General features: G+C 38.9%; 1 protein-coding gene across 6 annotated transcripts in view; it reads right to left on the reverse strand.

The window, feature by feature from the left end:
• PLEKHA5 (pleckstrin homology domain containing A5) overlaps nucleotides 1-16,362 on the reverse strand; it is a 260,333-nt gene that overhangs the window by 77,533 nt on the left and 166,438 nt on the right. For all 6 annotated transcript variants that reach the window (XM_018048414.1, XM_018048419.1, XM_018048418.1 and 3 more), the window contains 3 exons: nucleotides 14,585-14,685; nucleotides 10,568-10,683; nucleotides 5,092-5,559 (listed from right to left, as the gene is read on the reverse strand). In XM_018048414.1, the coding sequence (XP_017903903.1) occupies nucleotides 5,092-5,559; nucleotides 10,568-10,683; nucleotides 14,585-14,685 (685 nt within the window). The remainder of the gene's footprint in view (nucleotides 1-5,091; nucleotides 5,560-10,567; nucleotides 10,684-14,584; nucleotides 14,686-16,362) is intronic.

Here is a 16,362-nt window from a genome sequence, read left to right on the forward strand (position 1 = left end):
AAGTCCGTCCTCATGTCTTACTTGTTTTTATATAAATAATCTCCTAGAATCTCATCTTCACCAATCTCAGCAAAATACTCAATTTCTGTGTGTGCATGGAACACTGGAGTTTTTGAGCCATGCCCACAGATCACGGAGACTGGAAATGAAGGACGGCAGGTGGTGAGGCTCTATTTACTACGTCCTTCTGAAAGCATAACTGTTTACCGGAAGAAGTACATGAATCAGTACTTCTGTGGTCTGAAGGAATCATTTCCCTGGATAACTTTTGAGAAATCAAAATGACTCAAAAGCTAAAGCTAAAAATTTAATTTTTTAAAGACAAAATTCTTCAACATGATGCTATCTCAGACTCAAAACTGCAGATCTCCAGAATATTATGATGTTTTAATACTTGTGAACTTTATTATTAATCAAGTGGGAGGAAGCAATTGGTCAAAACTCAGGAGGGCCAAGCTTGCCTTCTTGTTTTCCCCCCAAATACAGAGACCTTAGAGGAGTTAGTTACACCTCTGGGACTGAGAGAAGGTTCAAGTGTGTAGGGGAAGAAGACTAAGAAGAGACCATACTCCTTTCAATACCTGGGGTTAAAGAGTTAGTGGACTGGCTGGAACCACAATGCAGGCCTCTTACTTCCTTAAGCAGCAGTCTACTCTCTTTATTATGTCAATGATTCCCTTTGAGACTTGAGATTTCTCAAGACTTTAAGATTTAATGAAAAAGCAAACTCATTCTTTTATTTAAAAATTTTTGCCAAAAGTATGGAAATAATTTTAAAAAACTTTACTATTCTCTTGCAATAATATACTTAAAAGATAAAAAGATACCCCTAAATGAGGGAGGGCATAATCTTAAAGAGCTGGGTGCTACTGAAATCTGGCCAACTGAAATGTTTTGAGATTTGGCTTTCTCATCTAGAAGAGGATTTGGTCACAAAGTGGTCTTACAATTCTAAAGTCCCATGTTTTATTTTGTATTTTGAAATATTTCCAGTTCCTCCAACCGTTCTTCGAAACTGAGTTTGCTTCATCTGCTGAATGTCCCTCAGCTTCTCCATGTCTTGAGCTGAGCCACAAGGGAAGTCTAAGTATACTGGGGTGGGTAGCCTATCCTGTCTTCAGCGGATCTTCCTGACATAGGAATCGAACCAGGGTCTCCTGCATTGCAGGCGGATTCTTTACCAACTGAGCTATCAGGGAAGCTCACTGATGTAAACAGACTTGCTCAAAATTAACCCTCCCTCTCAACACACACACACGAACCACTTCTGAGAGCCCAACCATCTGACAACTTTGGAGTCGGGGAGGAAGGTACCCCATACTCTGATATTAGCAGTAAAAAGACTTGATTCTTTTTACTCCATGTAAATTTACTATTTTTTCCCTGCTTGATCTCCCTCCGATCCTCATCTTCTCTGCTAACATGGAAGCCAGAAATTGAATAAAGTCCAGAGCTGGCAACCCCACAGCTATGTGCTTAGGAAGCATGTCAGACAGGGAAATGATTCCATCCGATAAATTCTGCCCTAGTGCTCCAGCAGTGTACTCCAGCATACCTTGGTTACTGGGCCATTCATAAACTTAAGAAATACTATAGACACCTTATTGTGTAAGAAGCTCTGGATTAGGCACAGAACTGTATCAGAGTAACAAATACCAAAAACATAAATGATATTAACTTTATGTATGCTGTTCAGAAATCTGTAAAAAGATCATTTATAGGTACATAAAGGAGGGTCACATATTTTCGATTTAAAACAAATAAAAAACTGCCTGTGGACTAATGTTTAAATTCCAATTCAGAAATCTGATGACACAGAACGCAGGCATCCACACGAGCTGGACCCTGTGGCTGAGATGGCTACTGCACTTGGATCATCTAACTGTGTGATCGTCAACGGCAGGCGATTTTCCTACCAAGCTCGGCTAATTAAAAGTGACTACAAAGTGTAAAAGGCTCTTCTGCCATCTTTGGAACTACTTTTTGGAGGATTTTAATGGAAAATCTGCTTATCATCAAGCAAATTTATTTCCGCCCCATATACTTTCTACCACTTTGAGACCTTTCTTAAAAAAACTAGTTTCCTTCAGTGCTTTCCTCCAAAGAAATTCAAATTAAGCAAACTGTGATTTACTTTTTAAGTGAAAGCTTAAGTAAGTCTGTCGGCGCCTTCGTCAGGTTTTGTGCCCCATTCAACAGCACCTGCCTGTCAAACGCCCTAAAAACCCTGACACGTGATTCCGCCATGCAAAACAATGGCCCAGGCCCCAGCATCTGAAGGGGCCCGCCCCTCACAAAGGAACTTTCAGCCTCTGTTCACAGATGCAGGCACCTACCATATGACTACATAGGAAACCTCTTTTCTTTCTGTTAGAACTTTAGGGATGAAAGCCAGCCTTTCATAGTTTCACCAAATGAATTCTGCCATCTATGACCATTATGCTTCTTGCCACCGATAAAAATTATTTTGCTGTAAAACCTCACCACTGTTTTTGAAGCATGAAGTTCACGTAATAATGTAGATGACCTATGTCAATGATCTAACCTGGACTCTAGCCAGGGAACCCAAACTTGGAGGAGCAACGTGAAGGGAACCTGAGCTCCAAATGACCTCAGGCCAGCCTTTAGAAGCTGGAAGGTTTGCAGTCAAAATTAGTAAGTTACAGGGAGCCTTTATGGATGTTAATTACATCCAACCAAGGACTTTGCGAAGTGCTTGCAAACTAATACTTATGGCTCAACAATTAAAAAAACTAACTTTAGATACAGAACCCCTTTAATGGTTCATTTTCAACCTTAAGAAAGTATGATTTTACTTGAGGAAAACTGATTCTATTAAGAAGCAAGATTTAATTTGCTGGGTAGAGAGGCAGCAAATCTTCTGGCTATGGTTTTTATTACTGTTTCCCTGAAAACGATTACCTTCATAAGTACTTTCAAACATCCTGTCATTTCCTACCCACCCCCACCCCCCTCAATACCTCTGGCTTTTCCTCTGTGCAATCAAATTTTATTGTTGAGACAGCAAGTGTTTCTCACAGCTGTCCCTTGGGAAAATTAGGAAAGTGAGCAATGAGGGTGGAGGAGGAGAAAACAGAAGTGAGCAACACATCAAGGGATGAGAGGGACCAAGCTGCACTCCTGGGAGGAAAGACTGGCTGACAACCGCCCAGACCAGGACATCCCGCTACCCCAAAAGTTCATCTTCTTTCAACCAAAACATTACTAACTTATTGCTCTCTGGTTCCCTACTACTGAAAGGTAAGAGTTATAGTAGCTCTTCAGTTAATTGTGTATGTGTTAGTTCATTACAGTACTTTATGAATCTTACATCACCAGCTTCCCACCTGGAAACACACCACTTTCTCATCCACGGGCACTTGCTTTTCCTCCATGTTCTGGCCTTTACTTATGGTCTTTGCAGACCCTCCAAACCTTTTTTCCCCTTTATTTTTTAATTTTCAAAAAAACTGTATTGAAGTATAGCTGATTTACAATGCTGTGTTAATTACTTCTGTACAGCAAAGTAACTCAGTTATACATTCATACTTACACACACATATATATTCTTTTTCATATTCTTTCCCATTATGGTCTGTCACAGAATACTGAATATAGTTCCTTGTGTTATAAAGTATGACCTTGTTGTTTATCCTTTTTTTCCTTTAAACATAAAAGTTCTTTCTGGTTTTCCCTTAGAATCTTTACTTTATCCAGCCTCCTGCTGAATGAATGCTTGTCCTTTCATCCTTGCTTTTAAGCATGTCTGATATAATGACGATGACACTCCAAACCTTATTCAAGTCCAGATGTCTCTTTGGAGGTACAGACTGCAGACACCTCAAATTTAACCTATCCAATCACTCATTACCTTCTGTATCCCCAATCCTTCCCTATGCAGTGAGAGGCAATGGATAATGCCTGACAACCCGACCAAAAAAGCAGATCACCATTCTTGATTTCCCCCAGCCACTCAAATTATAGATTTGAGTGAAACCAGTCTGCAATCAAGTACATCCAAGTACTCAACTAGCCTTGTCAATTACAAGTTCAGTTTTTGAATTTCTCCAACTCATTCTCCAGATTCTACTGAACCACCATTCTGCAAACATACAACTCCTCTGGCTTCTCTCTCCAGCCTTGCTTCTTGTCCATCATTATACCAGCTGTGATGATGTGAGCCTAAGCCAGACTCACGGCTTTGGAGTCTTTTCCCAGTGCTATCAACTCCTGACTTGTGCATACCTAAACCAAGATAAGGATACCATCCTTCATATCTGGGTTCCTACCTCACTTCCTCCAGAGAGGTTTCCCTGAACCTTTAGGCTGGGCTGGTTGTCCCTGAAACATCTTCTCTTCTTGCTGTATTTGTCATCGTATGCAGTACCTGTTTAACTTTCTCCTCCACGAAACTAAGAACGGCTGTGAGAAATTTGGACTATATCATTTCAGTATTTTACTTCCTGGTCCCATGATTACCATATAGTAATTATACAATAAGTATACAAAAGAACAAGTGTGTACATGAATGAGTAAATGCTTAGATGAATAAATAATAATACTTAGTCATGTGCATCCTGAGTTTAAGAAAGCCAAGGAATGAGTCTGAGAACTGGAGCACCTAAGCCTTTCTGGTCACCACATTAAACGTCTCAGGAGAGCTTCGCATTACATTAAGCTGTAGAAGCTCCTAATGGAAAACAGAGCAGGACAGTGGAGAGAGTGAAGTTGTGTGTGTGCGTGTGTGTGTGTGTGTAAAGGGGCAAGGCTAGGGGTGTGTTTGTGTGTGTAAAGGGGTGAGGCTAGATCTTGCTCCCTTCCTTGCCTCAAACAAACATGATCTGTACCCACGGCCTACGCCTTTTCTTATGCTGGGCCAGGGAGGATGTTTCCTTGCCATCAGTAAAGTTGGATGAACATTACTCAGAACACTGAGACAGAGGGGGAAAAAAAAAAAAAAACCCACACACATATCTGATTACCCTGAAGAAAAGATGACTCATGAAGCTGTAATATCACAATGCAATTTGAATTTAATACACTGACTCTATCTCAGAAACCAGCCTCCCACCAACACCATAAGACACTTACCCCCTGGTTTCCTCTTCATGACCTCTTCCCTTCTGGATTTTAATCCACTGCTCCAGCTGTTGCATTGAATTCGTTCTCTGTATGACTCGATCAGCCTCTGTGTGTAAGGGCCCTGTATTGTGGTGACTTCCGCCTCTAAGATCTGCCAGGCTCACATTGACTGTTTTGTTCTCTGAACTATTCAAATTGACTGGCCTGTAGTGTCCAGTCTGACCTGGGCATGTTGACCCGCTCTCATATTCAGATGACAGAGAATTCAACTTTACACTATTAATTTTTGTTAAAGGTCTATCTTGGCCATCCTTCTGAAATCCATATTTTTCAGCTTCTAATGCCTTTTTTTCTTCATTTCTACTCATTTCCTTGTTTTTCTGGTTATTTTGGGCCTCTGGTTTAATTAGCACTCTATGATTGGGAAAGTTATTGATCTCTTTAGCTGGTGCATTTTCAGATGTAATCTTATCCACTCTGAAATCAGAGAAGAAAGGCAGAGTAAATCAGATGAAATAATGCACATGTTATTTTTAGGATTCACTCTGGAAAAAAAAAAAAAAAACCCATAAAACTACCTTTGACTTTACAAAAAACCCTGAAAGCGTTGCAGAGGACATGTCTGCACAAATCCCCAATGTCATGGCATGAAAATTCAAGTATGCCACCAGAACGTATAAATAGAAAGGGGAGAACACTAAACATAAAATACACAGTGTAGAAAGCACTGGAAAACAAAAAGAGTGGTGAGTGTCCCTACCATTAGAAATCTGAAAAGAAAGCAAATAAGGCTGCCCTTTGACTGTGAAACCACAAAAATTCATGCTTAAAAGACCACAGTAGCTGGTCGTTCGAAATAAACAACGTGGGTTCCAGCCGGGAGGGTTAATGCATCATGAGACAAACATGACTCTGGTTTGTGGAAATGGACATTATCTTCTGATGCTATCAAAGATCGAGACCATGTGACCAACTAACTCTGTTTCCCCGAGGACTCAAGTTTCTGAGCTAGACTACATGTGCTCTCTCTCTTTTTTTTAATTTGTGGACCTTCTAGTAGTTACAGTGTTGTTTTTTTTTATGTTTTGGTTGAGCACAGGCTTTCTCTAGTTGCAGCCAGGTTTGGTGGGGGCTGGAGGAGAAGGGAGAGCGTGCAGCTAGCCTCCAGTCGCTGTGTGTAGGTTTTTCTCATTGCAGTGGCTTCTCCTGCTGCGGAGCAGGCTTTGGCGCATGAGCTGCATGTGGAATCTTCCCGAATCAGGGATCAAACCTGTGTCTCCTGCATTGGCAAGCAGATTCTTAACCACTGGACCACCACGGAAGTCCATAGTTCTACCTCTTACTAGCTGAGTTTCCAGCAAGGTACAAAAATGTACTGAGCCTCAAACTCCTCTTTGGCATGTAGGGAAAACTTTAGCACCAAGGATACGGGACTGCTGTGAGCTCCACATGAGTAAATCTGTGGCTGGCACAGACTTTATCACCACTACCATTCAATTTCATCAAGCAACTGTGGATTAGAATCTGGCATCTCGAGTCCACGTCCCCACAGGAAGAATGCGCTGCTCAGCAGTGTGCGCCTGAGCCAGCAGATGGTTTTACTGCTCACCATGCCAATTGCTCTATCTGGGTCTTTTTGATGAGAATCAGCTTTCCTGAGACCAATCACTTCCAGGATCTGACAAGACCAAGCTAAGTGTCTGTACCTGCACAAAACTACCAAGATGATACCACACTGGGAGGCTTCTTGAAGAGGGAACTGACTAACCTTGCACATTTCAATATATAATAATGATTCTACTGGATCCTAACTGTGCTATTGCTGCCAGTGTTAGTGATAAAAATGCATGTGTTAAAAATGCATAATCTATATATATTCTTGGAGGAGGAAATGGCAACCCACTCCAGTACTCTTGCCTGGAGAATTCTACGGCAGAGAAGCCTGGTGGGCTACAGTCCATGGGGTTGCAAAGAAGTCGGACACAACTGAAGAGACTTAACAACATATCTTTTCAGCTATACAGAGATGGCTAGTTAGGAATAAAATCAGTGAGAAAAAATAAAAAGAAATGTGACTATTTCCCTCAGAGTACAGTTATAGACCATCCATATATTTAGGTTTAGATAAAATTCATGGCTTCACATTGGAAGCAATATTAGACACTGAGGGAGTTTATTAAGATATGCTATGGAGCTTCTTCCACTTGAAAGGTAGAAGTCAGAGAAAGTCTATGCTATAAACACATTTATCCAAGCTAATTTCAGGAATAGGGAGAATTTTTTAAAACAGTAAGTATCAAACATATGAAAAGGACTTTTTAAAAAGTTACCTCTAATCTACCTAAAGCTCTTATTTTAAATTACAACTGCAATGACTTTTCCCTCAATTTTTCCAAAGACTTAAGAGATGTAATCAAAAAAGACACATGCTAACTTCTCCCTAAATGGAACCAAAACTGATTCAAAAATGCATGCTAAGATAACATAAATAATGTAAAACCTGTGATCTAATTTTAAAAAGTAACATTTAAGTTACTGCAGAAGATACATGCAAATATAGAAAATGGTAATAATTGGCCAAGAGACAGAAAATTATTCAGAGAATGTATATTATGCTTAGAATTTTTTAATGCCATCAATGGTCTGCCCATTGGGGAATGATGACATTGAAGTTCATAGGTTAAAATACTTCATAAATGAGCTAGAGATAGAAAAGACGCAATTTCTTTCTTTCTTCCTTTTTTTAAAATTAATTTATTTGGCTGCTCCGGTCTTATTTGCACCATGCGGGATCTTTAGTTGTGGCATGTGGGATCTTAGTTTCCTGACCAGGGATGGAACTCCAGCCTCCTGCATTGGGAGCATGGAGTTCTGGCCACTGAACCACTAGGCAAGTCCCTAGAAGATGTAATTTCTACAGGATGATGGTGACTGACACCAGGTTGGGCACACAGATGGTATTCAGTAATTCCTGGATAACTGGGCAAATTATATCAACACAACTGGCTAAAAATTGCTATGGGCAGATAATCAACAAATAGTTGTCCAGAGTCAAGACACAATATTGAATATCATCTTTATCAGCATAGATTAGGAGTAATTATTAGTAACAACAGACTAGTTCCAAATAGGAAAAGGAGTACGTCAAGGCTGTATATTGTCACCCTGCTTATTTAACTTATATGCAGAGTACATTATGAGAAACACTGGACTGGAAGAAGCACAAGCTGGAATCAAGATTTCCAGAACTATCAATAACCTCAGATATGCAGATGACACCACCCTTACGGCAGAAAGTGAAGAGGAACTAAAAAGCCTCTTGATGAAAGTGAAAGAGGAGAGTGAAAAAGTTAGCTTAAAGCTCAACATTCATAAAACAAAGATCATGGCATCTGGTCCCATCACTTCATGGGAAATAGATGGGGAAACGGTGGAAACAGTGGCTGACTTTATTTGTGGGGACTCCAAAATCACTGCAGATGGTGACTGCAGCCATGAAATTAAAAGACGCTTAGTCCTTGGAAGGAAAGTTATGACCAACCTAGATAGCATATTCAAAAGCACAGACATTACTTTGCTGACTAAGGTCCGTCTAGTCAAGGCTATGGTTTTTCCAATGGTCATGTATGGATGTGAGAGTTGGACTGTGAAGCAAGCTGAGCGCTGAAGAATTGATGCTTTTCAACTGTGGTGTTGGAGAAGACTCTTGAGAGTCCCTTGGACTGCAAGGAGATCCAACCAGTCCATTCTAAAGGAGATCAGTCCTGGGTGTTCTTTGGAAGGAATGATGCTAAAGCTGAAACTCCAGTCCTTTGGCCACCTCATGTGAAGAGTTGACTCATTGGAAAAGACTCTGATGCTGGGAGGAATTGGGGGCAGGAGGAGAAGGGGACGACAGAGGATGAGATGGCTGGATGGCATCACTGACTCAATGGACATGAGTTTGAGTGAACTCTGGGAGTTGGTGATGGACAGGGAGGCCTGGTGTGCTGCGATTCATGGGGTCGTAAAGAGTCGGACACGACTGAGTGACTGAACTGAACTGAACTGATTAGTTTTTAGAGTGGAAAATACAAGAAAAGAAAATAGAAGTTGAAACTCTGGGATAAGTGCAATATATGAAAGTAAAATTATCTAGAAATCATATATTTTAATGACTATATTGATTTCTGTATTCTAAACAATTCTCTGAAAGTCAGTATTATCTGAAGTTAGTTTTATCCTAAGATTTTCATTTTTTTTCACCTAACAAATTTCCTCTAGCTCTCTATCATAATAATCTCATCTTTATGTCCATACAGGTGTTTTTTACACATGGAATTCCAAAAGCAGATTTTCCCATTATTAGTTCTCAACCTAGAAAATGCATTATGTTTGAGGTAGCTATTCTTATAAACAGGTGTCCCAGAGTTCAACCTTGGACCTTCTTTACTTTTTTCTGCATACTTTTGCCTAGCTCTAATTACTAGTGATTAGTTAAATTGATATGAAATAGATAAACATAAATTTACTTATACAGCATCAACTTGAGTATTTTAACCAACACCTCAAAAGACTTTAATATCCTGAGAAAATAGTAAAAAGACCAGACATGCAAGTTAGCAATCTTCCTTATATATGTGCTCAACTGTTGTTGACTCAAAGAAAAATTTAACTGTTATCATAGATCTTTGTCCAAATTATAGGGATATATTTTTTAAATGCCATAAGCTCATAATTCAGCTACTATTTACATATTTTAGAAGCTGATTTCCTTTTACTAGCTTTTAATATATTGAATATTAAAATGATTCATATGTTAAGGCGGGGGGGGCATCACACTTACATCAATTTTAACAGTACCTATTTATATTAACCAAAGTAAGTCCTGGAGTTTTAAAAGAAAGAAGGTAGAATTCATTAAGAAGTAGATATATTTAGAAATAATCTAGATGCCTGATGAACTATTTTCTGGAGACATTCATCATTAAACAATCAGAAATATCCCAGAAACACCAAAGAAATGAAACACATCAAAAACTTTTATTTCAACTGATTAAACTTGAGAAACATATAACATAATATAAAAACACAGTGAAATTAACTTCATGAATATAAATTCTCTTCTAAGATTCAGAACCTTAAAAAATACTGTTTTGTGTACTTTTAAGATAGCAATTAAAAATGTACTTACCGGATATTAAAGGTAATTCTGTAAGAAGAAAGAACATTCAGTTGGAATGTTAGGATTTGGGATTCACCTCAGTACATGGGTAGGTGAGAATGAATAAAGAGGGAAGGTGGAATAAAAATGCAGGTGGCGTCTCAAACCAACTAAAGGTGTACTGATTTAACCCAGAAGATGAACTTAATCCTTGCTTTCTGGGGAAAAAATGGTTGTGTATCATGACTACTAAAATGACGTGTACTATGACAATGATGTATTCGTAAGGCAGGGGATAAAACGTAAGTGGAGATCACCACTGCTTTCCCTACAAGCCTTTACCTTTTCACAGGTTCTGTCTGCACCAGAGCAGCATCTAGCATGGCTTTCATCCATAACTCCATTTCCTTTCCTGTGTCAGTGCAGAAATAATAGGTCCGCATGTTCGGATGGGCAGCCTGATTGAAAGTGACACGATTGTTTTAAATAGAAATATGGCACCTGTAAAAGTGAAAGAAAGAAAGTTCAGTGGCTCCCTACACAGACCATTACTATCAAATTTCAAAGAAAGTGTACTTGTCTTATTGGGTTGGCCAAACGTTGGGTTTCTGATGTTATGGAAAAACATGAATGAACCTTTTTGGCCAACCCAATACATATAGAAATAAGGAACTTTAGAAAAACACCATTCAATATTTAAAAAATATACACATCTTACATTTTTTTCTCCCATCTTTACCATTTTTCATTTTCTTAAAAAATTTAAAAAAAAAAAAGAAGGTTTAAAGGAAGGGAAGGTAGGAGAAGGAGGTAAGAAAAAAAGCACCTGGCCATCCCTGTTCCATGGACACACCCCAAGCAATTTCTATTTACAATTCACATCTCTCTGTTCAAGAATGTTCCACAGCAAGCAGGAACTAAAGTCACTAATAGCATTTCCCTCCTGTGGCAGCAATTTCTTCAGCCCTTAAAAGTTGCTGCTCTCAAAGCATTTTGGCTAATCATTATAGACATCTATACAAAACATAAAAGATTTATAAATGACCCCAAATGGCACTGCCCTTTAGGTTTTCTTCTCACGTATCAGAGTAAAATATAAATGCTCTAGGTTTGAGGAAGAAGCCCTATATCACCAGTAAGTGGTTTAATCTGCCTCCACCCAGAGAAGCAGATGGAAAACAGCGTCATGGAGGCCCTGCTGAGGGACAGCTCCCAAGTGCAAGGACTGAGCACTCGGCTTAGCCCTGGGCCAGCAAGGCGAGGACGGACAGCAGCAGTAGCTGCATGCTGAGTAGAAAACCAAGGCCAATTAATACAACATTGTAAATCAACTAGACTTTAATAAAAAAAATTTTTTTAAGAAAAAAAGAAAGAAAACAAAGGCCAAGGTGGGAGAAACATTCTTTTCTCCCCCTAATTTATTATTTTTATTTTTTTGGCCGTGCTGGGTCTTCGTTTCTGCACACAGGCTTTCTCTAGTTGCGGCGAGCAGGGACTTCTCACTACAACAGCTTTTCTTGTTGCAGAGCATGGGCTCCAGGGTGCGCCAGCTTCAGTAGTTGCATCACGTGTTTTCAGTACTGGCGGCGCATGGGCTTAGCTGCTTTGTGGCACGTGGAATCTTCTTGGACCAGGTATCGAACCCACGTCCCCTATATTGGCAGGCAGATTCTTATCCAGTGTACCACCAGTTAAGTCCTGAAACATTCTTAATTTCCACTTAAAAATGCCTGTGATGGACTTCCCTGGTGGTACAGTAGGTTAGAATGCTGCCAATCCCTGATCCAGCAAGATTCCACATACCTGGGGGCAACCAAGCCCATGCAGCACGACTGCTGAGCCCACGCTCTAGGGCCCACCGTCTGCAACAAGAGAAGCCCCCACAATGAGAAGCCACGTACTGCAACTGGGAAGTAAACTCTGCTCACTGCAACTACAGAAAGCCCACAAAGAAACCTAGACCCAGTGCAGCCAAAAGCAAGTAAGCAAATACAATAAATTCTAAACAGCCAGTGACAACTCCCTAGTAGACACTGAAAGACAAGGATAAATAAACACAAGTTATTTCAGCACAGAATGAGGCAAAAGAAAGAGTTAGTCTAAAGAGACGCAAGGAGAAGACCTGGAGCAACAGACTTCACTCTGCGATTCTGACTGTCTGCTCTATCTACAGCGTCAAATTAGCTTCTTGAAACCGTTTTTCAGAATCAAGATGTAAATAAATTCAGTCAATACACTGAGCAAATCAACTTACAGAACCAACAAATACCACTTGACTGTGGAAGGGGTATAAAGTCGTATACGGAAACTCTGAGAAAGAATCAGCTCAAGCGCTATACACTGTTAAAATGATTAAAACCACCAGAGTCTCTAGACTAAGGGGGGTTTTGGAGAGATGGATAAAGACCCACTGCCCATATCTGTGATGAGTGGAAGGAATGCTGGGCTGGCGCTCTCAAGTTCCAGCTATGGCCAGGGCTCAAGACACTACAAACCACACCCAAGCTTGCAATCTGTCAAATGGGAATATGATGGCAAAGTTCCCGATTTAGCTTTTAAGTTCCACAGTGTTGTTCAGCAATTGTCTCTATTTCCTACTTACCACTGTGAAAGCAGCAGGATCAACGCCAACAGACTTAGTGGTAAACATGGCTCATAAATTCAGAGAAAACAACACCGTGGAGGAGAGAATTTGAAAACAGAAATCATTATTCTTGTTACAGATAAAATACAATCAAAATTTAACTGAATAATTACAGAGGCAATATACTCATACATGGTCACTTTTATTGCTATTTTAACATCATATTTATTGACATTTTCAAAAATCTATATATATATATTTAGAGTCAAAGATCTGAGCAAAATGTCCTGTCTAGTACAAATTCAATAAACATTTGCTAAGTTGATGAGCAAATAAAAGAACTTAAACCAGTGCCCCAGTAACTGTCAGTATCAGAGAGTTTGGCATTTTACTTTAACATGATATTATTTTGACTTATTGGTATCAAACGTTGTTGTAACATATTGAAATGGGTAGCTTATGTCTTCATAGCCAGCGGTCTTTGTTCGGATATGACCTTCCGGTTGAGGCCACCCACAACCCTCCCACCACTCTGCCTCTCTCCGTCTTTTCTCTGTAATTAAAAATGCAACATGTTAACTGGCCAAAGTTGTAGCTCAGCTGCAGTCCTGACTATTCTTTAAAAGTGGATAGGAATTACAGATTGACTCAATTTTATAATGGTACACACATTTTCATTGTTAAATAACAGCATACGTTACCCTTATATTCCCTCTTTTCCTTAAAATGAAAATTTTACATTAAACCCCTTAAGAGTTCTAAATTTAGAACTGACTTAAAAAAATAGGTGACTTCCAAAATTTATTTCAGCCATCACCATAAAGCAAAGAATGCAGCATGGCTTTTGAGAACACTAGCAACAAAATAACCAACTTGGCATTAAAGGGGCTTCTTATCTGGGGGTGCTCTACCAGCACATCACAGATGGGTGGGTATTATTAGTTAGGGGAGGTGAGCTACAGTCTGCTTAGATTTAATAATAGGTTTAATGTCTCATCTTCAATAGGCTCTCAAAACTATCTGATGTTCACGATGTACTTAGATCTAAGAGTACTTTTGTAAATATTTTCTAAAATCATGAGTGCACATGTATGAGGTCAAAAAACATATTATCCCCAAATTTATTATGAAAAAATTCAAATACATAGTAACTTTTAAAGAACAATAAAATGATCACCAGGATACCTACAGTTATATCTATCAATTATTAGCATTTTAACATATTTGCTATATCTAGCACAGTGGTCCCTGATCTTTTTGGCACCAGGGACCAGTTTCATGGAAGACAATTATTCCACGAATCCAGGGAGGGATGGTTTCAGGATGATTCTCATAAGGAGCCCGCAACCTAGATCCCTTGCATGTGCAGTTCACGGTAGCGTTCAAGCTCCTATGAGAATCTAATGGCTCTGCTGATCTGACTGGAGCTGGAGCTCAGGCAGTAATACAAGCAATAGGGAGGGGCTGTAAATAAGGTGAAGCTTCACTTGCTTGCTTGCCTCTCACTGTCGGGCTGTGTGGCCTGGGAGTTGGGGACCCCGATCTAGAACCTCTTCATAGTAAGCATAAAAGACACCTGGCCCTTTAATACTTCAGCATGTACTTCTTACTAATTAAAGGGACACTCTTCTCCTCGACCCTAAGGCCACTATTGTATTTTAAATATTAAAAATGACTGTAACTAAAAGGTCTTTGTGATACTCCACAGTCAATATCCATTTCTTAACCAATTCAAGATTCAAATTCAGAAAAAAAAAGTATAACTATGTCCTTACCTTAAAAGCATATTTGCGATTAATGTGATCCTCTGAGGTAAGCAGAGCTATCTGAAAACTGGGCAACAGTATGCTTCCCAGAATACCCTCTTCTTTCTCATCTGAGAGGTAATTGAACATCTGATTAGAATTTCCAATGTTCTCATGAAGCAGAATAAATTTTCTCAAAACTTATTTTGACAAAACCAAAAGACTTTCACATATAAATTCATGTAATTCATGTACTATATTCTAAGGTTTTAAGAGAAAACATTAAACAGTGGAGTATATATATACTGCTTTACTTTCAACAAAATTCCCTGTCTTAAGCAAATCAGAACTTGGCCCACATGTCAGAAAAAGGTCAGTTGGACACAGAAATGGCATACCTTTGTTTGGCATATAGATTGCATTCTACAAAGTCCTCTGACATGTGATTCACTGAAATTACATTAGCGTGTAAGTGGTAACACTGAAAATTTACAAAATGAATCCACCCACGTTTCCCATAGGATTTAAACGGGCAACCATTTTAAAGCCCAGATAGGCATGGCTCTCTCAACACAACCTTCAGACTTTGTTCCATGTCTCATCAATGAAGCCTTTCTTAACTGCTTTATTTTGAAGTGCTTCCATCCTGATCTGTCCCAGAACCTTCTCTTCTCTTTCTGGAACTCTACCACAATGACCCTCAACATCTGCCCCAATACCTCTGAAACACTGTATGTTTTCTTTTTTACTTATCATCTGCCTCTCCCCGACTAGAATGTAAACTCCACAAAGACACTTAGAACAATAGTAGATGCTCAAACATTTTTGAATACATGAATATATACACATAAAAACATCTTTTAAACTATGCTAGAAAAATTATATGCTTCTTAAACATGTATCCTTGAAGGGTTGTTTTTACCAGTCACTATGATACACAATACAGTTAGGAGAATAAATCACAGACCTACAAGGCAAGGACATGAAATATATCTAGGAAAATGTCAAAACATTCATTCTGGAACAGTATAGATTCACATTATTAACTTGTTGCTTGGGGGCAGAGACGTCTATGAAACTTGAAATATATAGTACATTGTTAGAGACCCGTAAGACAAGTTAATAAAAGCTATGCATTCAGCTGGTGAACTCAGCAATGAGAAAAATCATAAATTAGAAATAATTCCTTTTATTACGCTTGCCGTGTTTATTATTATTATTATAAACTTAACAAGGGATTTCATTTATTTCCCTCTCATTTCTAGAATATATGTTAAAACTTCCAAAAGAAAAAAGTCACATTAGAGGTTAATTTCTGTAGCTCTTCTCATAACACTGGAACAAAATTTTGCTTTTACTATATTATACTCATTCATTAGTTCTCTAATACAAAACAGAATGAACAAAAGTGCAGATTTATTCTGAAAGGCAAAAAAAAGGAGGGGGGTAGAAAGCAGACAACAATTATAAAGAATGACAATTTAAAAGAATGAGTCATATTCTAATTTTAAATTCAATTTTATGTTTATATAAAACATATAGTCAGAAACAGCTCATGAAGTCATCTTTATTAAAAAATCATTTTTTATCAAATAATAAATGCTTCTATGTTGCATAACTGGAAAATTGACTTTCCTAAAGTTATTTCCGAATATGCAGAGGTAATAAGCATAGGGTGACTTCACCAATTATCATGGACTGTTTCCCAGTCGGATTCCAAGTAGCGGTAAGATCTTGCCAAGCTACCGGATGCTGGGTATCTCAGTGTCATCTATCACAAAAGTGAAGAAAACAGGACTTGCCACAAA

This window comes from Capra hircus, chromosome 5, assembly GCF_001704415.2.
Source record: "Capra hircus breed San Clemente chromosome 5, ASM170441v1, whole genome shotgun sequence".
NCBI classification, from domain to species: domain Eukaryota; kingdom Metazoa; phylum Chordata; class Mammalia; order Artiodactyla; family Bovidae; genus Capra; species Capra hircus.